At 30.7% G+C, this 27054-nt stretch overlaps 1 protein-coding gene across 4 annotated transcripts in view; it reads right to left on the reverse strand.

The window, feature by feature from the left end:
• Positions 1-27054, reverse strand: part of LOC142318799 (glycerophosphocholine phosphodiesterase GPCPD1-like) — a 151947-nt gene that overhangs the window by 12564 nt on the left and 112329 nt on the right. For all 4 annotated transcript variants that reach the window (XM_075355293.1, XM_075355294.1, XM_075355291.1 and 1 more), the window contains 5 exons: positions 18001-18156; positions 13380-13510; positions 8482-8617; positions 6636-6796; positions 4986-5139 (listed from right to left, as the gene is read on the reverse strand). In XM_075355293.1, the coding sequence (XP_075211408.1) occupies positions 4986-5139; positions 6636-6796; positions 8482-8617; positions 13380-13510; positions 18001-18156 (738 nt within the window). The remainder of the gene's footprint in view (positions 1-4985; positions 5140-6635; positions 6797-8481; positions 8618-13379; positions 13511-18000; positions 18157-27054) is intronic.

Consider the following 27054-nt stretch of genomic DNA (forward strand, 5'->3'; position numbering starts at 1 on the left):
ATTATTGCATATAAACTTTGATTATCTTATTATTCCTGAGAAAATGTTTCTTCTTCCTTTAGAATGTATCTTCCCTCACCTATCCTGTGTTATCAATTTAATTTCTTTTAAGTTTTTTCTTACAATTACAGATTTTTAGAAATCTATTTCACATTCTTAACTATTCAAAAATCTGGAATTAAATGAACAAATGCAATTGTCTTTATCTCAGTCTTTGACCAAATCAAATTTTATACAAACATGAAATTCATTAAGGAGATTTAAATAAAACTTTAGATGTAATTCCAATTTGTGAATCAAGCAAATCAGCCAAGGCTGATTTTGGCTTATGAGTGTCTTTTGGCAAATTATGACATTTTTGTATCATTTTCTTGTGATTCAGTATTGTTAGCATTTGAAACAGAATGAAGTTCCATGAGGTAAAGTTTAGTGAGTTGAGAAGGTGTGGGGGATGTGTGCCTTAGTAGATACCAAACATTTATTCGCAAGTGACAATTGGGCAAGCACATTATAATAATGCAGCACAAAATCTTTTGCGACACCTGCCAGGCGATTTGTGTTGATTGTCCTTTTCAAGCTGTCTCAGATGTCACAGTTATTGCTCATTCACAGTTTGACCTGGTGGAAGAAACTCTTTGTGCATGAGCCCATTTAGGTCCAAAAAAAGAAAATTAACATTGATCTGCTGTTGCTTCAAGCTAGCCTTACTTTCTTTAGCTATGTTGATTTTGACTCTTTTACTGTGTCAACTGCTGCTTAATTTCAGGATTACAGAGATAAGCCTGTAATTCATCACTGGTAATGACACTGGAGATGAAGTTTCTGTTAGTTGTGGAAAGCTCTTTCAGCTCTGTAAAAATATGACCGCAGTGAGTAATGCTAAGCAGTTTTGAAACAAATTTTGTGGAAGTGCACCTCTTGTTAAGTTCATGTGACAGAATTTGCTGACAAGTAATCTGCAATAGGCCTGCAATCTCATAAAACTAATATTTTGTTCCTTTAATATTGCAGGATTTAACTCACATTTACTACATTCTAGAGAGTTGAAGGATGTCCATGATACTTGTCTTCATCAACTGATTATCTTTTCAAAACCTTATATTAATCATAAGTTTGTGATTTATGTGCTCAACAAATACCTAGGCAAGCATTTGATGAGTTTCTGCAACTGTCTTGGCAAGTTCAAAGTAGTATCTTATGCAATTTTTTATTATTTAATGTTTTCATTTTCTGTTCACTGTAAAAATTTCAAAACAACAGTGACATAAAAAGTCATAAAAACAAAAGTACAGATCAACATAGCAGTACAACTTGCACCATCTAGCGCCACCCAGCTGTAATATAACAGGTTCACAGGCCAAATTAAAATTTCTGAAATTTTTGGATAGAACGACCTATTAACCCAACTTTTATATATTTACTTTTACAACTTAGAATTATTTTCTTTACCATTATTACACTTATTTTCAGCTAATATATCATAATTACATTTATTTTATAAAATAATCTAACAGAAATACTAATAACTTTAAACAGATACAATAAATATTATAGAAAATATTTCAAAACTTCCTGAACTCAGGTTAACCAATAAGCTAATTTCAAGATTTAACATAAATGAACTTAAATCTACAGAAGATGATGAAAACATAATTCTCTTGGCAATTTTCGAGTCTATTTTTCTTATGTCTTAAACCTCCAGTCAAAAAAGATTTTTTTGCTAAGAAATTAGTAGAGTTTGGGGAAGTTCATGGGGTTGTAGATTAAGGTAAGTATAACTTTTTTATATGTGACTGGACAAAATTTTCACTAAATGGACAAAATGGCGGCAATTCAAAGGTGGTGAAAATCAATTTTTCAATTTTATAGGCTAAGGTAAACTTCCTAAGGGAAAAAATCATTAAAGGCTGTGGGCATTTGCAGTACCTATAATTTAAGACCTTAAACGTTGACTTTTCTTAATTAATTACTGTAAAAAAGTAAAAAAACTGTTAAAAATAGTCGTTTTTATTAAGCTAATATTTATTAAAAAAATAACTTTTTTATTGTTTGAAAATTTAGCTCTTGGAATTTCGAATTCAATGAGTTGCTGAGGTATTTAATTTGTTATTAAAACCCATAAAGCAACTGTAATAATTTTGGCTTTTAACAACTTTTTATGTCTATTTAAACTGCAATTTATTCTTCAAAACTTGTACTTTCAAATTGTGGAAAGTTTTAGACCAAAAATTAATGTAAACTTGTTTCTTTGAAAAAATGAGCAAAAAATAGTGTGTGCTTGTGCAATAGTCGTGAGGTGGGAAGCGGTTTGCAGCAGTCGCACGTGAAAATAGCTGAATTCATAACTTCAAATCGGCGGAGTGCAGAAAAAATTGCTCTATCTCCACAAATTTTGGATGGAACAAGACGGACTTTTTTTAAACTGGGGTAACTCAAAACAATAATTACTTTCGAACTATCGGTTTTTACATATTATTTCAGATATAGTCTGCTTTTATGTACTTACCCCTCTTGTTTTGTAGATGAAGAAAATTGATAAATTTAAATAATAATCATTGTAATATGTTGTAACTAATGAATATTACTGCACTCTATAATTATAGTTGTCTATTTTAAACACAGACAGGATACTATTTATAAACACTGTATGTTTTGTATATGTAATATCCAGTCCAATTAATATAAGTTGATAATAAATTTATATAAGTTGTAATTCATAAATTTATATACATAAACTATTACATATACATTCATAAATTTTGCTTCAAAAAGGTACATTAAATTTAAGGTAAATTTTAGAAAAAAAATTTCAAAAAAATGGTCTCAATCCACCCAAAATTCACGGATTTGAAGTTACAAATCCAACTATATTCACGTGTGACTGCTGTGAACTACTTCCCACCTCATAACTACCGTGCAAGCATGCTCCATTTTTAGCTCATCTTTTGAAGAAGTTTAAACAAATTTTACATTAATTTTTGGACAAAAACTGTTCACCATTTGAAAGTTCAAGTCTTCAAGAATAGATTGCACTTGAAAAGGGCAAAAAAAATCTTAAAAGCCAAAATAATTACAGTTGCCTGAAGAGTCTTTTTATAAACAAATTACAATATCTCAGCAACAAATGAACCAATTTTCTTGTGCAACCGCTCATTGAATTCAGAATTCCAAGAGCTAACTTTTCAAACAATAAAAAAGTTATTTTTGCAATAAATATTGGCTTAATAAAAACAGCCATTTTTAACGGTTTTTCAACTTTTGGAGTAACTATTTAACAAAATTCAACGTTTAAGGGCTTAAATTATAGGTATTGTAAATACCCACAACCTTTATTCACAACATGTTTCCATAGGAAGTTTACCTCAGCCTACAAAATTGAAAAACCGATTTTCACCACATCTGTACAGCCACCATTTTGTCCGGTTGCATATAAACAAGATATACTTATCCCAATCTACAAACTCATCTACTTCCCTAAACCCTACCAATTTTCTTCAAAAATTGACCTTTTTCCTCCTCCCATTGACTATATATCTTAAATTCACCTCTGCCTTAAAACCGGCTGACTAACAATTGTTATTTAGAACACTATCATCATGTAGATTTATCCAGACACATTCCAAAACAGCAAATTCTCTCTATTCAACATAGTGTTCAATCCTGCACCTCTTTTTTCTTCCACTATCTTTTATATTTGTGAGTGTTCCACACAGGCATCTCTCTTTCTTTTTAAATATCTTATCATTACTTTTCTGCAGGCAATTTTTCCTTTAAATACGTCAACCCAGGTGGCTACTTGGGTTGACATTTCTAACTGGAAGGGAAAGGGGAAGGCTTTCCCCTTGCTAATTGAGAGGAGAAGGCAAGAGAGGCAGGTAGCCGCTGTTGCTCATACTGTTTTCTTATTCTACTCTTGAAAACAAGCAAACATCTTCTAGTGTTGCCTAAAATTTCCGTAATAGCTGACAGTATCATCAGGTAGCTCATACTACCTGCATGTAAGCATGCGGATTTCAAAAACTAAAAAACTACCTTTCAAACTGATTACTAAATATAGAATTTGGGTAACTGATAACATAGCTATTCCTAACTATTATGAGAAACATTGTAGTTCTACAAGATCTGTGAAAAGCAATGCCTAATAGTTTCCATTAGTTTTAACATTACTACAGAAAACTTTTCACTGCTTTATTCCTCACTACCACTTCCAGTTTTCTGAAAACACTTACACAGAATAGATTTGCCTAATCAAAAAAATATCTACTTAAGATATCAGTGTCTTAACTACTGATTCCTTCTTTAACATATTAAATAAAGAATCAGTATACTTTCTTTTTTAATAGAATTTATCTCAAAATAAGCCTCTAGAAGTGTGATGAATTGTTAAAAATGTTACCTGCTAACCGGTCTTCACTCTGCCATTTACATCTGTTATTACAGAGGTCAGGTATCCTAACAATAATTAGATAACATATTTTACAACACCATAACATGCTGATAAGATATTTGTCTTACAATTACAGTATTCATAGTTGAAAAAATTAATTAAATTTGAGTTCAAGTTTTGAAATACTTTGCACACATGAATAAAGATACATACACAAAACTTGTACAGAATCACAAGATATTACTGTAATTTGTTACAATCGTAAGTGATTTTTAATATTACAAGATATTTGGTAAAAATGAAGTGGTCAATATTCAAACTACATAAAATTGCAAATACTGTACAAATAAATACTATATGCATAGCAGAGCCACATTTAACACTAAAATTACATTAAGCTAGACAAAACAGGACTACGTATCTGTTAGCTAAATATATATATATTAACCAATAGACAAGTAAATGTGAATAGAAGGAGAGGAACGCTCATGTAGGAAAAAAATAATTACACAGCAGGAACGAAGAAACTCAAAAATACACAGAACATACAGAAAAATCCAATATATAAAATGCACCAATGATGAACAATAAGTATTACCTCTTGATCAGATTGATCAGTGGAAAAGTTGCTGCTAATTTTGGATTTTCTTTCAGCCTTTTCAGCTGCCGCTTTAATTATCATTCTTTCAGATTCACGTGCCTCTAGTCTGAATATGCTCTCCTTAACTTCTTTACAACTGAATTTATCAATCCTAATTGACAAGTTAAAAAAAGTAACAAATATTATTAATTATTATTAATATTTTGCATAATTTTTCAATCCAATATAACATTTGGATAATTAATTTATTTCAATGTATCATAACAAATATGTTCAACACAGGTATAATGATTTTTTCATTTATCTATCCACCAACTTTAAAACAATTTTTTAACAAATCTGAGCAAGGGGGTGGTTGTATTACACAATATTAGGAGTGCTACTCTGTGTGGTTCATAAGGTGTTCTGTATTAAGTTTTGTGGGTGCTGGAAGCATGTTCTGCGATTTTTATTATATTTGATCATAAAGAACAGAGATTGCATAATTTTTTTTTGTTTTGTCTTATGGAATATAGTCACTGAAGCATTGTTGGTTGTTCTAGATGCTTTAAATGACTGCCCACAAAAAGCCATAAAAAAATAACACGCGTAGTTATTGCATGTATATTATGGTAGTAATTAGAGGATGATAATAGAAAGGTAAGAGATTCATGCAAATAGATTTTTTCTATAATACACAGTATTTGATACAAGTCAGGTTACATACCAATATAAAATTATTTAATTTCAATCACTTGTAATGCAAAAAATAATTTACAACCAACCTATTGATCTTTATCAACACTTGAGAAAGTGTTGATGCACACCTATGCATCAGAAAACAGTTAATACTCTTCAAATAAGATATAACTGTCTGAACAAAAAATTAATTTAATTCTAAAAAAAAGTAACTTACACCCAGTGATGAGTTTTATACAGTTTGAGATCTATTTTCAACCTGATTTAGAAAACCTCATTTAGGAAAAAGTAAACAAATTTTCACATCCTAAGTTGAAAAAAAAAGGCTAAAAATAAAAATACTTATTATGGAATACTTATTACTCCCTAGCTCCCTGAATTAGAACTGAAAACAGTTTCTATTCTTGATAATACTTCACTTAAAGAAAAAATAGAATAAAATAATTTTAAATATTTAGAAAAATCAAATTTTATGACTGCTTAAGTAAAAATTTTAAAAAGATTGATAGTAATATTTCCTATGACATTGCCATTAATATTATTTTTTCTTCAGTTAAAAAATACACAAGTAAAATTTACAGAATTTATTCATTCAAACTTCTTAATATTTCCCAATTAATATTTATGACTCCCTTGCACAATTCCTTTAACAATTTAATATACTCAATCCATCTACTTAATATACAATCTATGATCAAATTACATGAATAAAGATTAATTTTTTCCCTGAAATATAAAGGATATAATTTGCAGAGTTAAATATACACATGCATACTTACAGAATCTAAAACCCAATATTTTATTATTTTTGGGCTCAAAGAGAACTTCTTCAAAACATCAAGAAATATAACAATTTGGAGATCATTTTTTTTATCAGCAACTATGTTTTCCCATATAAAATGAGGTTATTTTATTAAGATTAATAATAATTTTACTAAGATTAACAGAATATTTTTATTTATTTATTACTTGTCATAGATGACTCCATGTAGTCCCATATCTTTGAGATATCTAATAGTGTCAGTATCATTATTATCCTCACCCCAACAGAAAAGAACAAGGCCAGCATCCTTAATTAAATTAACCTGAGATGAATCCCTCAATAACTCTTCTGTATGAACATTAACACCCTGTAAAGGAAAATTATATAATATCATTAGACATTGTAAAAAATAGAAATAGAAAAAAATTTAATGAGATTGTAAATTTTTTAATTGTTTCACTGAAGCAATTTATACACATATATTTCTAATTTTGAATATCTGAACCTGTGACAAAATGCAGTGAGTGAGTGCGTGTGTGAGTGAGTGCGTGCGAGTGAGAGTGTGAGTGAGTGAGTGAGATTTTGAGGCATGTTATTAATAAATAAATAAAAAACATAGGACTGAGAACATCACTTCTCTGAGGCACTATGCATTCTAAATATTGAGGAACTGATTTTACATGTGTATTCTTATCAAAAGATGAAATTACAACTACTTATTTACAATTGTAAGGTATAACTTTAACTAATTGTAAGCAGCTCCTCTTATACCATAGCTATTAATAGTAAAAAGTGTGGAACTAAATCGAATGATTTTCTGAGATTGCAAAAATATTCTAAGTGAAATCTTTTTGTTATCTACACAATATAGAAAATTTTCCATAACTGTTAGCTGGCTATGTCAGTTGACATTTTTTTCCTACAACCATGCTGAAAGTTTGTTAATAAGGTATGCTTTTAAAGAAATGTTAAAAGTTTTTTTTTCATAATTTGTTCAGATTAGAAAAACAAGGGCAATAATGCAATTATTGATCTATAATTTTGTAAATAAAGTGTCAAATTTTACTTGAAGGAAGTTTTAAGCACTTAGATAATAAATACTCTGTTGCTGAAAGATTCATTAATCAAATTTGTAAAAGGATAACAATTGCACCTACATCTTCTTTTAAAATACTAGCAAGAATATCATCCATCAATACCTATGAAATACTTGCTCTTTATTTTTAAAATGCATGTTTTAACATCCTGGGTATCAATAGGAAATAAAAATACTGATTCATCAATAAATTTATTCAAGATAAAAATGAATGCCTTTGTTTGATGTGGATAAGTATTATTGTTGTTTGAAATACTGGAAAAGAAATTATTAAATTTTTCTACTTGAATAGGGGATAAGATAAAAGAAGTTGAGTCCTTTTGTATTTTTGTCACAGTTATCTGCTTATATTTTATTTTCTAACTCACTTTCACTTTTTACAACTAACCACTTGGTTTTAGATCTACTGTTTGAATTAGATATTTAGCTATCATAATATACTCATTTAACAGTACAAATAACTTTAGTGTAAATTCGTTAATATTTTAAAAATAATAATCATTTCACAGTGATTTCTTAGCACAGAGCTAGATTTCACAATTAAGTGATCCACATTTTTCTTTTTAAAAATATGTATATATATTAATAAAGGGCAAGCTAGAAAGAAAACCTTCTAAAACGCATAAGCAAAATTGTCAAATTTTTCATCAAACCTAATTTTGTTATTTACTTCAACTGTTATTATTTAACAAAATTGCAACACTTTTTTTTGGAATGTATTCTCATTTACTAGCCCCAAAGATTGAAATACTGTTTTAAAACGTTATATTATAATTACATAAACATTCAACAATTTATCCATAATTTTTCTATGAATGAAAATGTACAGGGCGGATAGAAACAATAAACTGTCATAAATACTGATACTGCAGCAATTCTAGGAGTGCGTTTCATTAAAGCTTATAAGGAATGGGTGAAATAATAAAGATGATAAACATAAAAGAAAATTCACTTACCAAAATACCCATGCAGACAGTAAAATGTACAGCCATAGGTATTGTTTGACATCTGGGATCATAATACACAGGATACTTTTTAGTTATACACTGAGTTAAAAACATCACAGGATATCTATTCTGTTTCAGTTGGATCCTAGAAAAAAAAATACTGTAGTAATACTGAAATAATAATGTGTATTACACACACGCGCGCACGCACGCACTTTCTCGCTCGCTCACTCAGTAAACTAAAATCAGAATAGATTATTTACCACATTCTTTTATGAAGTCTAGCAGCATAAAATAAAAATTTAATCAAATGAATATCATAAAAATTATCATGTATACATGGAGACAACAGCCACAAGGCTAATTAAATCTCAAAAGTGCCACTAATAACTATAGAAAACTTTATAAGTATTATTGATGAGCATATTAATCCAATAATTATAACAAAGGAGGGCCAATGCATGGTCATCAACTAAAAATTAACGCTTTACAAATACAACAGAATTATTTTTCACCACATTGTTAAGACTGAAGTACATAATTTATTGCATGAAGTGAATATTAATAATTAATGCAAACTATATTTTAGAGGCTTAATATGAGAGTGAATCAAACAAAGAGTAATTTTTTTTATAATTTATTGATTAATAACATACACATTTCATACCTTCATCATTGCTCTATGTAGGCTTCTGCATGATCTAGACTTTTTCCAACAATTTGGAAGCTTGAATATTCTTTGTTCATAAAAAGTTTGAGCACAAGTCAGTCGTCAACCAACTGCGCACGTGGTCCTTGATGTCTTCATTGTTTTCAAATCGTTCCCCTCCAAGCAATTCTTTCAGGACGCAAACAAAAATAGTCACAGGGAAACAAATCTGCACTGTAGGGAGGATGGTCAAGGGTTTCTCAGTGTATTTTTTCCAGTTTATTCCTTATCAAAATTGTGATGTGGAACCTGGTGTTGTCATGAAGAAAGATGACATCTCTAGTGGGCATACCCTATTTTTTGTTGATTGTAGCAGCTGACAATAGAAGCCACATTCACCGTTCATTGATTATGGAGAAAATCAATAAGTAAAACTCCCCTTGAGTTAAAAAAAATCATTGCAAGAACTTTTCTGACTGACTGACAGATCAGTTTTGACCTTCACTAAGCAGCCCTCATCCTTCCTACACCACTCCTTACTTGCTATTTTTGACTCCAGAGTGGACCTGTGTCTCATCACATGTGATGTGCCTCAAAAATCATCCCCTTCTTGCCGAAATCGATTCAGAAGTCTCTCACAGATCTACAACCTGACCTGTTTATGATTTTCAGTCAACAACCTCAGAACCCATTGAGCACTAATTTTTCTAAAGCCAAGATGATCAGTGATAATGAATTGAACACTCTTATAGCTGATACCTACTTCTTATGCAATTTCTTCATCCGTGAACCAGCAATCACCTTCAATAAGCTCTCGACGGGGGTTATTACCTTTGAGGCTTGACCTTGGGCACCAATCATGACTTGTTTTCTACACTTTCTTGCCCGCACTAAAATTGTCTGGCCCACTCATAAATTATTTGGTATACACTCTGTTCTGAGACAGTGTAACATCCCCAAACTGTGTCTTTAAATGAGTTAAAATTTCCATGGGTTAAATAACGCCTTCATTGGTTAAAAACTTTATGATTATATGTTGTGCAACAGATGATGTTATCTCTTGCTCACTTATAGCTGTACTCACGACAGAACAACATGGAGGAGCTTATCAACCTGGTTACCCCTCTTTTTTTTCTGTTTAGCCACTGAAACCATCATAAGGTATTACAATAGAGGACGAATAAGAATGATGTTTACGGATGTTAATGAAGTGTAGTCTTGTTCAGTCTCACATCAACCATTCCTGAGATGTGTTATTAATTGAAACCACCAAAGAAACTGATATCCACAATCTGATATTCAAATCGATATAAAAGTAACTGCCTTTACTGGGATTTGAACCTTAGAACTCTCGACTTCTAAATCGGTTGATTTGCAATGACAAGTTACCACTAGACCAGCCCGTTGGGCTGGTTACCCCTCTCTAACACACTGAACTCTGCCTTCCAACTCGGAACTGCTTGCTATGTAAAATAGCAAAATTACCATTTAAATTTGATTCACCCTCGTATATAGCTGTGACAAGGAGATGGGCTGTAGTCAAGTAAATAAAGATTATACGAAGTTAAAATTTCACACAGAAAAAGGCCTAGCAAATACAGCATAAAATGGATGAATTAAAAAGGACATTATTAAGGTAGAAGAGAAAACTTTTGATAGAAAGGTTTGTAGAAAACCCTGAATAAGAAGAAAAACATTAGAACTGATGAATGATCACATAAAGCATAAAAATGCAATAGATGTGAAAGAACAAAACAATATACTTATTACAAATTAAATTAATAAATGTGAAAATCGACGAAGAAAAACTGAAAATGAGATGTAATTGGTTAAAGAGGAAAACATAACTATTTTTTTAGAAGCATATAGAAAACTAACAGGAAATTTTGGTGAAGTAAAAATCTATTAGTATGAGAGTATTAATGAAAAATTTCTGTTAAGACTTAAGTATGAAAGATTGATAATAAAAAAATGCTAAGGTAAGTGAATCATTTCAACTAATGTATTTTTCCTTGATTATTGGTTATGAAAAATAAAAAAATTAACATATACATGGATTATTCACTTGCAGTCATGACTGCAAGCGAATGAAGATTTTTGCATTAAGAGATATTGACTGTTTAGTTCAACTTCCAAAATTAATTAAATTAATTTTTATTCATAAGTATCTTCTAACAACAGTGATTTTCATGCTAGTTATTTTAAATAGTGTTAAGATTACCCAAGCAGCTCTAACCTCTTGTAATCTTGAATGGAATAATCTAACCTACATAACCTTTAGGATGAAAAGAAATTATATAAAATTAATTAATGGTCTGCTGAAAAAATGTCATTATGACTTTCTGTAATATTGGACTTTATAAAAGGTAGTCTATGTGGAATGCAAGATTTAGAGTAGTGCATTATTAGCATCCTATTAAGTGCAATTTCTTAATTTATCATCCAACTGGATTGCAATTAGTTATCGTGGAATGTTACATAAAAGAAAATGCTGTTATGGTGAAAATATTTAAATCATGGAGAATGTTTCAGTTCACAAACTGTGTGGAATTTTCAGCAGACAAAATTTGCAAAATGTGCCTAATAGGTTTACAATGCAGATTGATTAAGAAATTTAATGAAACAGGTTGATTATGGGCATTAAATTGGTATCTTCATGTTAGTTGGTCTCCTGAAAACATCGCCATAGAGAGAGAAAGTTCTAATGCAAAAAATAGGAACTTAATTCCTTGTCATCCACAACTGGTTACTTTGAAAAGCTTTTGAGATTTTTTGAAAAACCATCTTTAGCAATGAGGTGCACTTTTTAACTGAACATGTGCATTAACAAATAAAATTATCTGATTTAGGGCACAAGAACCCTGAAGCGATTTATGAGAAGCTGTTGTTCTTTCAAGGAGACACTGCTTCATGCAGATTTCAGATTGGCAGGATGATTGGTCATGCTTTTTTGAAAATGAGACTGGAAGTGCAGTACAGTAAGAAGAGAGCAGTACTGCAATGTAAGAATGTATGTGGTTTCATCAAGAAAATGATACCTGTCACACTGCACACACATCAAATTTATTCCAAGAAAAATTTCCTGCTTGTTTCATCTCATGCAACAGCAACCGAAAGTATTATAATTGTCAAGGTATTATAATTGACACCATGCAACTTCTTTTGTAGGTTTGTGAAATTTTATGTTTATTTAACAAACAACAAAGAGTTCTTGGGCTAAAGCAGAAGATTAACATGTATGGTAAAACTGAAATATAATTTTACAGAAAGATGATAGAAATTTCATCAAGAGGAGGAGTGTGCCAGGAATCATAGAGGATATTTGTCCGACATTGTGTTTCACACTTAACCACAGGAAGTGCATTTTGTAATAAACTAAGAATAATTTCATAATACTGATGATTTTATAGAAACAGTAAATCTTATTTTCTTTATGGAACACCTTTATAACAATTAAATATTACAGGGTTAAAATAACTTCATACAAAAATAAAAGTATGTAAATATTTTAATTAATCACAATCATTTGGTTAACATTGTTACTTTAGTTAGCAAGTACTGATTATTAAAAATAATATGGCCCAAATTGCAAGGAAATTCTTTAGTATGATCAACAAAGAAACATCTTTTTTTTTACACAATTAAACATTTTCAGCTGATAAATTTACTTTTCTCTATTTATATAACATTACGATTGTATTTCTCTTAATTGTTCTAATTTTATATAATTAATTACTTCTAAAATTTTCAATACATATTACATGGTGATTATATTTAATCAGATGTTTGTAAAATTTTAATTCTATAAATTGTACTCAATTCATAAAGTTTTATCAAACATACATTTACTATCACATAAATGATTTATTAGCTATGACCTAAATGGAATTTATTTGATTATTTTTATTATTTAATAGATTCATTACATTTTGATTAGGTCTGTATGCAATCATTTTTTTTTTTTAAATTAATTGGTATAATTTACTACCATTGTCATCACTGGAAAATACTAACAAAGGATAGTAAAAAGTTATTACATTTTTTACTAATTAATAACAACTACTAATATTTTTTTTTTTAAGTTACTGCAGACACCAATGTGAATAATTATGACACTTTGATTTAAAGACTTTTATTTTTTCAAATTGTGGAAAAATTGTTCATACTATATTATGTTATTTCACTTATAATAGATATTTTATAGTTTTAAATATAGTTATTATAATAGATTGTACTAATTAGAGAAAAAAATACTGACATGGTACAAATATCTGGGTGAAAACAGGAAAATACAATTAGACGTGACCCAGCATAAGTGAGAACATCCTTCAGAACAACATCAAGAAATAAATTCAAATCAAACGGATGATTCAACTCATAAGTTCCATCCTGAAAAAAATTAATAAATCCATCAATTCATATTAAATAACTCAGGAACATGTTACTTGCATGTTACTCCACCAATGGGATTGTTTATCTATTTAAATATAAATTTCATTACCTACATGATGCTATGTTACTGTTTTTAAATTTTACAATTTCTGAAATTGTATTTGGTGAAAACAATGGTTTTTGAAAAAAATTAAATTCTAAAGTGCATTAAATTCTTGTTTTAAATCAAGAAGACCAAGAGCAGGAAAACACATTATGTTCACTCAAATATGATTGATGTAGTTTGTATTTTTTGAATGGAAGAGAATTATTCATTTAGAGGTCCATCACCTGAGATAAAACCATCAATGAAGACTTATTAACTGTAATGAAGTGTTTGAGTAAAACAGTAAATAAGAGAGTTGTAAGTGACTTCATTGATTGCTCCGCTATTTACTGGTTTTTGGATGGTTTTTTGTGGATACAGATGTTAGCAATTGTGGTTTGAATTACTGTGGACACAATTATTAAGTTTTTCGAGTTTATGGGAAACAGACAACTTTTTTTTTTAGGTTTTCTCAGGGTAGACCTTATTGCCATATGCAGTAGGGACTATATTCAATCATTTCACTGTTACATGTGCTTGGACAAGACAGTTGTTTACTAGTACAAAAGTGATGTCAGTTCAACTTGGAAAATTTTCATCAAAATATTTCATTCATCTGAAATCAAATGAATGAAATATTCTAAGTTGCAGCCTCTATTATAAGGGAGTACACTTTATCCCGCTATAACTCCATTATTTCTTCAAATCCTGCCAAACCACTTCAGATATATTCCAATCCTGACTCTCCTACCCCCTTCCTGCTGAACTGGTGCTGAAGACACTCCACGCATTTATTTCACATTCGAATCCGTGGTTAAACAACGGAGAGCAGAAGATCACTGCCGTTGACAGAGACAGCCGAACCGGGTAGCTTGAAGCTCCCAGCACCTCCCAAGCCGAAGCAAAACAAAAGATAGAAGAGACCTATGAGTCCTACTTGCAAAATCAGGAAGACAAGAGTTCAGGGATCAAACAATCTACCCCACCTGTGGAGGATAGCCATACAACAGTGGTCAAGGCCAAAGGTAGGTCATAAGCAGATCTCATAAAGACAATGAAGCAGATGGTAACTTGAGAAGAGGGAGAAGTACTGTCACTCAGGAAGGGAAACAACGATGAACTATACATGTGGGTTAAGGGGAAGGAGAAGGCCAGAGACTTCGCCATTATGTTGCGTAACAAAGCTGCAGACCTGCAAGTGGACATGTGGACAAGAGGTAGAAGGAGGACAGTTGTTCATTTGAAAGACATCGATTTTGATACAACTGTCCAGGATATCAAAGACACTATAGCCCAGATTATTGGAGGAAAAATGACTTTAAACTTTCATCAGTCAGACCAGCTTTTGACGAGACAAAAAATGCAACAGTAATCATGATCTATAGGGTGGCACTGAAATTAATAGCAGCTTGCATATGGATTGTCTGGGTGCATTGCCATGCATACATTCACGTGCCTGAGGACATATGTTTTCGTTGTTGGGGTTCAAGCCACGTCTCTGCAACATGCAAAAGAGAAGACAGGACCCAATTATGTTTCAACTGTGGAAGACAGGGCCATAAGAGCGCTCAATGCACCAGCTCGATGACATGTACGATACGCGGATTGGAGGGCCATTGGACAGGGAAATGTGCACCCCAGAAATGAAAATCTTGCAGTTAAACATGAACTGCAGCAGAGGAGCACACGACAACTGCTGGGAGATAGCGATGCAACAGAGAATAGATATTATTATTGCAGCAAAGCCTAACACGTTAATGATTACTCAGCTCGAATGGATCAGAGATGAGAACATGGTTGCAGCAACTAATTTCCCTTTAGTGGGGACACTGATAGAGGGACAAGTGGATCTGGCCAGGGTTATGTATTGACGGATCTGAGCAATATGATGATCTTTGCTGTATATATAACTCACTGAATGCAGAAGTTGGGAGTTGGTAAGTAGATTGATGAAAGCCAGAGGCCTTCGATTATCACACGGGAAAACAAACAGTGGTTACCTCTATGATGGGTAGGAGAATTATAGGACCTATACCACTTGAGACCAATGAAGGGCCAATCCAGACAGTTAAGACTGCAAAATGCCTCAGGTAGTGGTTGGACCATAGGAGGTCCTTCACATTTCATGTCCAGGAATTTCGGGTAAAAGCTGAACAAGTCGTCTAAAGTCTGAACAGATTGCTGAGAACTAAGATTCTAAAAGGAGATTGTATTCCCATGTAGCAACTTTTACTGTATGGTGTACCAGTATGGTACAGAGCTTTGAGGTATGATCGTAACAGACAACAGCTGGAGGGAGTACAAAGGAGGATAGCCCTGAGAATTGCTTGTGCCTACTCCTTGGTGTCCACAGAGGCTTTATTCGTGGTCACCGGGGTGTTTCCACAGCAGCAGTTGGCTGATTCCTGGGTGAAGATAGACGAGGGTACAAGTAGAGAGGAGGCATATCATGAGCTATTAGAGGAGTGGCAGATAGTTTTGTGTAAAAGTGAATGGACGAGACTATTAATATGTGAGATTGGGTTGTGGATCAGGAGGGAATTCAAAGAGCTAAACTACTGGCTCACACAGTTCCTGACCGGCTGTGGCTTCTTCAGAGTGTTTGTTTGTGAGACACAGAGCAGATAGTCCGAAGTCTCTGTACTCGATGAAAGAGAAACAGCAAAACACATCATCTTCTCCTGCAGTAGATGGAGAAGGAAAGAGGAGAATGCACACAGTAGTGCATTCTATGACGTAGTGTGTGAATACTAGCCAGAGTACAGTCGGTAAGTGATTATGTTATCTAGATTACTGATTAAATTATAGTTAATTAGTTGAAGCAGTGAACTAAAACAGTCCAAGACGAAACAGTTCAGAATAATGTAGCTGTCAGAGGTAGTGTCAAGATTCGGAAGGTGGGGATGAGGGACAGCCTTCAGTGGAGTCACCATCTGTCTATGGTTGTGCGGGTGGGCAGTGGTGATGAAGCTGTGGGACTCTTAAGGCCCCTGCCTTGTCACCTCCGGTTGTGATATACTTAACTGCAAAACCGGCTCCAGGTGGGAAGGAACGGTGAAACCGGAGCTTTAGTTGGTAGGGTGTGAGCACACATAGGCTCTATAACAACATCTAGCCGAACCCGAGCAAGTTCAACACTCCCCTACCTTGTGGGGGATACGTAAATGGTATTTCTCAGCAACATCGACAGTAAATTAAAAAAATGGCCTGAAAGACAGAATAACAAAGTATGAAATACATCTGCGCATTAATCACATCTGACACATAACGTTTTGATAAACAACTCCAACCTAAGACTAGCCATTCAAATATTGAAATACCTTTCAGGCATAACACTTCTAGCTGCATTATACCACAGTCACCTGCAGCTTGAACCCTAGAAAACAAGCCAATCACTAACTTCTATAGTTCTTGCACCTAACTGGCAATCAATCCTTCACTAATCCTACCATTAATTATCTCTTATAAAAGCATACTTTCACAAATATGGGGAATGATGAATACGAGATTGAATTTAAAGATTATTAAAATTAGATTTGGCCATATATTTTATGTTAACATACACATTTCATCTGGAGAAATAATTTTTAATCTAGTTAATTACCAAAGCTGGCAAAAATTCTAAATATATATAAAACAACATAAGTGATTCATAAAACTACTGAAGATAAAGTGATGAAAATTTCTAGTGTTCTTCTTACAGTGCAAGTGCACACTACAAAAGGATTTTTTGATATTCCTAGTTTAAAGAGTTAAAATGGAGTAGCAATAAAATTTACTATTTCTCTGTAACAAATAAAGATATCAACTTGATTTCTGGTGTGTGTAATCTTCATGTGAATATCCAAAAACCAACTTCTAGATTTTTCAAAATTTGACCTTGATAAGGGTGAAGAAAGGTAAAAATATTTTACATTTAATTAATTTGTAACAATGATTGCAATTTTTTCCCATTTTCAACTATACTAAATAAGATATTAACTAGATTTATGATTCCAAATACTCGCCAAATAAATATCTAAAAAGTATTTTCGGGTTTTTTGAATACTGGTTTTTAAGGAGTACAACAGTGTACAGTTGGCAGCCCAACTAACACAGGCACTGCCACTGTTACTGAATATGCAACACAACTGGCTCCACCTGCCTCCAATTATTTAACTAAGACATAAAAAAAGAAAACTGGTCATGAAGAGAAATCCAAGGTTTAACCACCATGAGGACAAAGCCATGATGGAGATACTAGTACATATTTTTTTTTTTACATATTAAAGTAATAATTACTATTACACACAAGTGATGTGTATGATAGTAATGGATTTAACTAGCCACTCATTGCACCAACAAGATTAAATAAAATTTTCCATACATCTATTTAACATACAAGTAGTATTTTTAAAATTACCGATAACTTCATGGTCCACTTTACTTCAACGTTGAATCCAACACTTGGATCTAATACTTCTAATGCTTCTTTCAATGTTGGAAAAGGCTGATGTTCTTCTAAGTGTTCATCAGAAAATCGAGAATTCTTATTTCTACCTTCTTCTACATGATACAACTGAAAAAGAAATTAATTTATAATAAAGGTTTACATAAACCTTAATTGCAAATATTAGCCAATAGTATAATAAATAAGCAATTTAAAAACTGTTCAAGTTACCTAACACTCACTTACGAACATCAATAGATCAATAATGAATTAATAAAGAAAAAGGATAAAAAAAGAGCTTAAAATATATAAGAATTTAGAATAAATACAAATAGTTTACAATAGCATGTGCACAGATAATTCTACTTCCGCAGGGCTCTGGTGTATAAAAAAAATGAATATAAGTCCAATTCTCCTTAAATATTTAAACACAAGCACTTAAGTAGAGCAGATCTGAAAAATGAAAATATAATAGGCATTAATAAAACAGCCTTACTTGGTTTATCTGAAACATTCAACATTGTATCAAGCTTCTTAATGTACAGAAATAATGTATTTCATTAATGTTAATGTAATAATTAAATTAATGATTAATAATGTATTTAATTAAATACAGTCATTATTTACCACTATAGACCATAAGAACCAAACCTTGTTAAGAAAGATCATTTAGTATCATTCTTGTAATAGCATATAAAGAAAAAAATTTAAGTTACTCAGCCTAAAAATACATGGAGACATAAAAAACTGTGAAATTATTTTTATTACTTATCGAATTTGCTACACTAATCACTGTAAATGATTAATGATAGTAACTAACCTATACCACACAAAACGTGAAAAATATGCTATATCAAGTGTATGCTGTTTTATAACATAGTAAATTTGGTTAATTTGTACTTAGTTCTATTGAAAGTAAGCAAGTAGTAAAGAGTAAAATAATTTAATATTTTTAAAGAATATAAAGTTTCTATCCTTGTTAAGATTTTGAGAGAATTATGACATTAATTGAGCACAACATGGAAAACCTGTTTAGCAACAGGTGAATCAAAATTTCCTACTTGCACAATTCCATAAAAAAAGAAAACAGCAAGACTACATATCCTGTATTTTAAAAATAACAAAAACCTGGGTTCTTAAATGAAAACAGTGAAATAAGGATAAGAATAGTGAAACAAGGATAACAAATAAATAGTGGAACAAATAAATAATATTTTTAAAATAAGATTAAAATATTTAAAAAAAATATGAACTAATAAATTAAACTTCAGAAAATATGAAGAATATTAGTTTAAAATCCAGGACATTTAACAAACATAATAATTTTTCATATGAAAGCTGAGGAAGCTAAGGAATACAGCCAAAGAAAAAAGATTAAAAACAATTTTAAAAATACCCAGATATATTATAAGACAAACCAATTACGGGGAAACCCAAAAGTTTCATGCAATCATCAAGTTTTATTTTATTTACATTCATTTGTCAAGTTTTTCGTAATTTTTAAACCTTTTTTTATCTGTAGCATTTTTTTTTAAATGTAGCACAGCATTTTTGTAACTTTACTTTTATCTTTCAATAAACAGCCTAACTGTGCCAAATTTTTCAAACCCAATAAATCAGAATGCAAAGTATTACCACATGACTTGAGAGACTTATAAACCAAAGAACAGAAATTTCAGACTTTCAATACAGACAAATAAATGTAAAAAAAATCATATTTTCAACATAAGCACTAATGAAGAGATACAATATTCTAAACAATGATAAAAAAATTCAGGATCTTCTAGATATGTTAACCTTTCCTTGAACAACTCTAACTACACTGTTTTATGAAACAACACTTCTAACAACGGAATTTACTTAAATTACAATATATGATGTTATGATGAATATATTACGATGTTTTATGAATATGTGAGTGGTTCCTATTGTCTCTGAATGTTCATATCACTCAAATTTTAAATGTGAACCCCGGACAACTTTCAGTATTGCAATCAACATACTTAAGGTGTAGAAAGACACCAGCACATTATGAATGTTCATGAATGAACAATTGAAATGAGGTAGAGGAGAAGTTCTCAAATATTCAATTCTTGGGAAAGAAATACTAATAACTAGTATATACTAATTACTAGGCAACAGAGCAAATGAATTTTAATGAACATGAAAGATACTATAAAAAGTCAATTGTTTGTTGACAAGCAATTTGGCTTCATTAAAGGAGAATAAAGTTCCTACAAGTAACCAAAGAGATATTGAAGAAATGGAAGACGGATAAAAATAGAAGAACAGTAAAAAGAATGAAAACTAAAAAAAAATTGAATAATGAATTAAGTAAAATGTCACTAAACTTACGGCTTGCAGGCAAATGCTTTAGATGTAGAAGATTTAGCAAAAAATAAATAAATTACATGAACTAATGTATATAAAAAACAATAACGTGGGATAAGTGAAGGATGAGTATAAACATTAAAGATATTCCCAGTAGAAAGGAAAAGTATTATACAAAGAGAACTGATACATAAAAAGTGAAAAGTATACACTGACAATCTGTAACAGTCCAACAGAAAGCCAAATGATCTTTCTATAAAAGGTATGGAGAATGAAAATGGATAAGATGTCAAATGAGATGATTAAATAAATATCTTAATGAGAAATGTTTTCAGGAGGTGATGAAATTGTGTAATGTCACCTACAGCATTAGGATGTAACCAGGTTTTCTTAAAATAAGCATACTTCATATCCAGAATGTATAATGCAGTAATGTGTGAAGATCACTGGGCGATTAGTCATGTACAGTAAAGACAGTAAGATCAAAAACAAAGTTTTATTTAACAAAATAAAAAAAGAGATCTAAGTTATCCAATTACGAAAATAAATAACGTAACAAATTACTGAATAATTACATAAATCACCTAACAGTGAAAGTATAAGTTATTGTTATTAAAAAAATGGAATAGTCTCTTATATTGATGTTACATGACAAATATATAGTCTTTGACTTCAATTCCAATATTAAATCAAACAGCACAGGAGGCAATCACATTTTTATAAAACCAAATATCTATTAATTAAAAAATTATTACTGAAGTAAATAAAAATTTTATATCCAAAATTAAATTACAAAAAATAAATGAAATTGTCTGACAGTGAGTTCATAAAATAAAAAATAATAAAATTCTTTTCTATTTTCAAAATAACAAGCATAACTATCAAGCCATCCAAAGAAAATTTCAAATATTTGAAGCGGAAGGTAAAACATGAACATAAAACAGTCAGAATAAATTACAATACAGCAAGTGACAACAATTAAAATTACTAAAAGATAGCAGTTTCAAAGAAGGATAAAAACATAAGGTGTTCAAAGTTTACTATAAATGTTTAATACAAATTAAAATTTAATTCAAACAACAGCAAATTATAAGAGTAAATACATCATCTCAACACCTACTATTTAATTTCTTTTAAAACTTTTAACTTAACTGGACTAATTTTAGCTTGTGTACAATTTCAGCTTGCTACTACATTAATGTTGTTCATAAAGGTAAAATCATAACAAGGGAAATTTTTTAATTAAAAATAAAAACATGCTTTCAATGTTACTTAATTTTAATATCATAAGAATGTTTAATAATCAACAAAGATCTTGTAAATTAACTACAAGGAATTTTTTCTGATTCTAATATTAAAATTAAATAATTCTTTTATTTACATTAATATTTACAGGAATATAATAAAATAACAATTGAAAAGAGGTAGAGGAGAAGTTCTCAAATATTAAATTCTTGGGAAAGAAATACTAAGGCAACAGAGCAAATGAATTTTAATGAACATGAATGATACTATAAAAAGTCAATTGTTTGTTGACAAGCAATTTGGCTTCATTAAAGGAGAATAAAGTTCCTACAAGTAACCAAAGAGATATTGCAGAAATGGAAGACGGATAAAAATAGAAGAACAGTAAAAAGAATGAAAACTAAAAAAAAATTGAATAATGAATTAAGTAAAATGTCACTAAACTTACGGCTTGCAGGCAAATGCTTTAGATGTAGAAGATTTAGCAAAAAATAAATAAATTACATGAACTAATGTATAAAAAACAATAACGTGGGATAAGTGAAGGATGAGTATAAACATTAAAGATATTCCCAGTAGAAAGGAAAAGTATTATACAAAGAGAACTGATACATAAAAAGTGAAAAGTATACACTGACAATCTGTAACAGTCCAACAGAAAGCCAAATGATCTTTCTATAGAAGGTATGGAGAATGAAAATGATGTGGAAATGGATAAGATGTCAATTGAGATGATTAAATAAATATCTTAATGAGAAATGTTTACAGGAGGTGATGAAATTGTGTAATGTCACCTACAGCGTTAGGATGTAACCAGGTTTTCTTAAAATAAGCATAATTCATATCCAGAATGTATAATGCAGTAATGTGTGAAGATCACTGGGCGATTAGTTTAATTTCCTGTACAGTAAAGACTCTTCTGAGAATTATGAACAGAAGAATTAGTAAATGAGGAATGGAACTAGACTGATAATCATTTATGAAATAAGCAAAGGTAATGAAAAAAAAACTTTATACATATGGAGAAACCATATCTCTAATGGTTCAAGTCAAGTAGGATAACTAATAAAAATATAAATTACTTAAGAAGACATGGGAAAGATAGATGTATAAAGTGAATGGTTTGAACTAGGATAAGAGTTAAAGAAAAGATGCTGCTTACCTCAAACTGAGTTTAATATGTATACTAAAGAAAAAGATGGCTTAAAAAAAGGATTGAAGGATCAGTATAGAAGCAAGGAAAGTAAATTATATATGTAGTTTGAAAGTTTCAGAGTATTTTCAGAAAATGAACAGAATATTCAACTAATGGTTTAAAAATTAAAAATATTATGACAGAATATGGAATGAAAGTGAAAGTTAAAAAAATTAAAAGTAATGAGGATAAGAGACAATAAAGTGAATGTCTTCAAAAAAGAAAGAATTGCAAATTAAATTACACTTGAACCATCTTATGAAGTGCTATGATAGTAATCTAGTTCTGTATAAATATGTCACATGGACGCTAACAAAAGGGGGGAAAGGCAAGAAGCATTTGAAATTTGGGCATGGAGGTGATGGTTGGAGAAGATTAAATGAACTGATTGAAAATTAAGAAGCAATGAGAATTAATCACAATATAAAATGGAAGCAATAATCAGAACAAGAGAGCTAACAGATTAGGGCATAAGATGAGAAAAGAAGGGACTGATTAAGCCCTTCTAGAAATAATAGTAGAAAATGCAACAGAGAGGTGACAAAAAATAAACAGACTATATATAAAAGAAAATGGAAGCCATCAAGAAATCAAAAAGTTTAGCTGAAAATAGAAGGGAATAGAGGGCACAGCACAGAGATCTGCCTCAGAATAGACAAATATATGAAAATTATAAATACAACAGCTCGCAACCACTTATCATAAAACAAAACTGTAATAAATATGGTTTAATTTAATGTGATTCGGCCACTTGTTTCTTTTTTGTCATTACTTAATTATAACATTTTTCAGTGAAACTGACAATATTGAAAACTTGTTTTCAATATGCTATGTCTTTTTCAAGGTATGACATGTCAATAATATTGTACATAAGTTTTATTTTTATTTTTTGGTATATATTTTTTTGTAGATTGTTTATAAACTATTAGTTCATTTCAGTCATACTTTGCTAATAGCTTTTTTTTACCTTCAACTTTTGACAATTTTGTGTTCTTTTCTTTTCCTTCCTATTTATGTCCATCTTTTAGTCAAAGAAATGAATAAAATAAGCAGAGGAAGAAGTAGATAACTTAAAAAAGTATTAAAAAGGCAATGAAGATGTTAATATGGGGGACCAGATGGTACAGTGGTGGGAAGAAAATGAAGTGAACTTATCATAAAAGTACGAGCTAGATCAAAGAATAAAAAAAGAATGTTGGCTTTCAGAGTTTCTATAACAGCAGATTAATAAATACAAATATTCTTTATGAGGTCATAAATTAAAGTATACACACTAAGATTCCAATATAAATGAAGTATCAAATATATAACACAAGACATTCTAAAACTAAACAATGGATTGTAAAACATACAAGAGTACACATTATGATCATCGAATTTGGTAATGATGAAAGGTAAAAAATGAAGAAAGTGGAAAAAGGTTTTAATAGTAAAAAGGTGATTTTACAACCACTCACTGAATGTTTTTTCAATACAGTGCACACTTAACATAGCCAAGCTGAACTGGAAGTGAATAGTAACAAACACAGTCAACAAAATGAGCACACATGAATTGTTTTTATAATGTATATGTACTGAAACAAGAGTAGGTAACAAAGTAATGTAAAATACTGTGATAGGCATGTCTTTCTAAAAATGTATGTGACATACTTACCAGTAAACCATATTTATCAATGTATCTAAATTTATGAAAACGTACAACTATTCTTAGATTAGAAATTAATTATTGCTACTTAATATGAATCATAAACAGATAAAGAAATATTTATGTCACTGCATTAATTCTGCAATAATATTTTCATTTAAGCTAGTAATACGGACTGTGTTTTCATTCATACATTACTGCAAGACTGCTAATAGTTTTAACCTTAAATTTTCATTGTTAAGTTATGGGTGAATTAAATAATTACTTATTTTAATATCACTGAAAGCTGACTGCTCTTAACTTACTAATAAATGTCATTGGATAAGGAAACTCAGATAAATTTGATAAAGAAAACTAGTATCATTTTTTCTTAATCTGATAAATAAATAAATTGAATGTATAAATTCATTTATTTCAGGTTTATACTTGTAAAATATAACTTGGAACATTTTCACATATATCATAAAACATAATGTTGATTGCATTACTAAACCAATCCCATTTTACAAAAGCAATAAATGCATTTGAATATTTAATAAATTAATAGATTTAAATGAATGAGTTTTTTATTTTATAGTTTCTTTATTCATCTAAAATTTCTCACCACCAAAAAAATTTCACCAAAAATTCATAAATGTAACCATGCACAAATTATCCAGCCTACTCCAGCTGAGTGATTACTTTTCAATTCTTACAGATTACCTTTTGGTTGAAAAAATATTGCAATGCCTCATTTGGATATCCTTAAAGATTAAAAGATTCATAGACTTTGTGACTATAGACATGATGAAGTTGACTATATAGAAATATCAATGTCAATAATAAACCCAGCAGTGATTTTTCATTGTTTATTTTAATATTACTGAAAACTGACAGCTCTTAACTTACTGATTAACGTTGTCATTGGACAAGGAAACTCAGATACATTTTGACAATAAAAACGACTTTCATTTCTTGTTGATCTGACTGAAGATGTACCAACTTCAGTTAGTACCAACTTAAGTATCAACTGAATGCATAATTTCACTTATTTCAGTTTTGTACTTGCATTTGATAGCTTTTAGGTGAAAAATAATTCTAATCTTAAAGAAATTTGTTAATGGCTTAGTTCACTCCCATCCTGTAATAAGCTTGCACCTCGGTAAAATATCTCCTTTCTGACCAAATTCACATGAAAGATAATTACTCGTACTAAAATCATTTTAGAATCGATCTCAAATTTTTGATCATGCATCTATCTGTGAATATAACAATTGTTTCAAACTTTCCCTGTGAAATTGAAAACTTGGAACTTAAATCCAGTTAGACGTAATCAAACTTACTTTCCATGAACGTTATGTTTTAATGAAAGTAATGGGCAAAATTTTACAGTTTACATTTTTAGTTTTACAGTTTTAGTTTATGAGAACTCCCTTTAATAATCTAGAAGATTTTGTCCTGGAATGTTTTCTATTTCTAGCTCAATGAATCTCAGATTTTTAGCTCAACATTCACAAACATGGCTTAAATCAAATGTAAATAATGGATAGCTGTCAAATAAACATTTAAAATGAATATTAATTGTAACTACTAAATTTGCTATATAATCCACTCTTCATGAATCATATCTTTACGAATCTGACAACTTTTAGTTTTAATTCTTCAACCACAAGAAAAGGTATCCAAAATAATCTTCATTGTGAAAATTGAATCAGCCTTTGACACACTTCCCCTATTTGTCTAAAGGTTCCATAGGTGAATTTTCATGAAAAAAAACAAGATTGACATTTAAATTCTTATCTGATAGGGCTTTTTGTCTTTTAACACACTTTAAGTGCTCAATAAATTTACTTCAAGTCACTAAACTTGGCTTTATATGTCTGCTCCAGGTATGAAGCTGAACGTACCAAAATAACCAAAGAGCTTGCAAGGATCAATTGTGATTTTGATCTGCAAGTTAATTGAAAACCCGAAAGGGAATGGAACGTAGTTGCTGGCTTCCTTAGATTCTTAGCCTTGCGGAGGATGGCTGAGGGGATCTGATGCTCCCTTCAGCTCCTTTCGGTTTTATAGATGTAAACTGGGTGCCTAGGGGCTCATCTTGGTGCTTACTTCACCAAGATAGGTGTTTTGTCATCGAAAGCTGGTTAGCTTTGATAATCACTGTTAGGATGAAATGGATGTGTGAACTCTGCAGTGTGGGAGGGTGTAGGGATTGACCTCGCTCTTGAAAGCGGCCCAAAGTAGAGAGAGAAAAGGTATGTTTTCATTAGAGGCTTATTAAATTTTTGAATCTGTTTCTTGATTTTTAAGTAAATCAATAGAATTTTTAATAAATTGAATTGTAGGACAAAATTGTCTTTGTTGCGTTCAACACTTGTTTTGTTGGTATGAGGATAGTATTTTTGGTATTCAAAGACTCAGTCAAGTAATAACCTGAGTGCATAATTTAATTAAAGTAAGATATAGAAAGAGTTTTTGTGTGTAACCTTCTGTATTAGAGGAAGATGCAGGGATCGCACTTCCATGAATTGGTTAATTTGATAGTTGTGAGTTATAAGTTATGGTAGGTGGTCGTGGTTGGAAGAAACCAAATGAAGATGATAGTAAGTTGTGTAAATACACTGATGGA

This window comes from Lycorma delicatula, chromosome 2, assembly GCF_047948215.1.
Source record: "Lycorma delicatula isolate Av1 chromosome 2, ASM4794821v1, whole genome shotgun sequence".
In the NCBI taxonomy this organism is placed as follows: domain Eukaryota; kingdom Metazoa; phylum Arthropoda; class Insecta; order Hemiptera; family Fulgoridae; genus Lycorma; species Lycorma delicatula.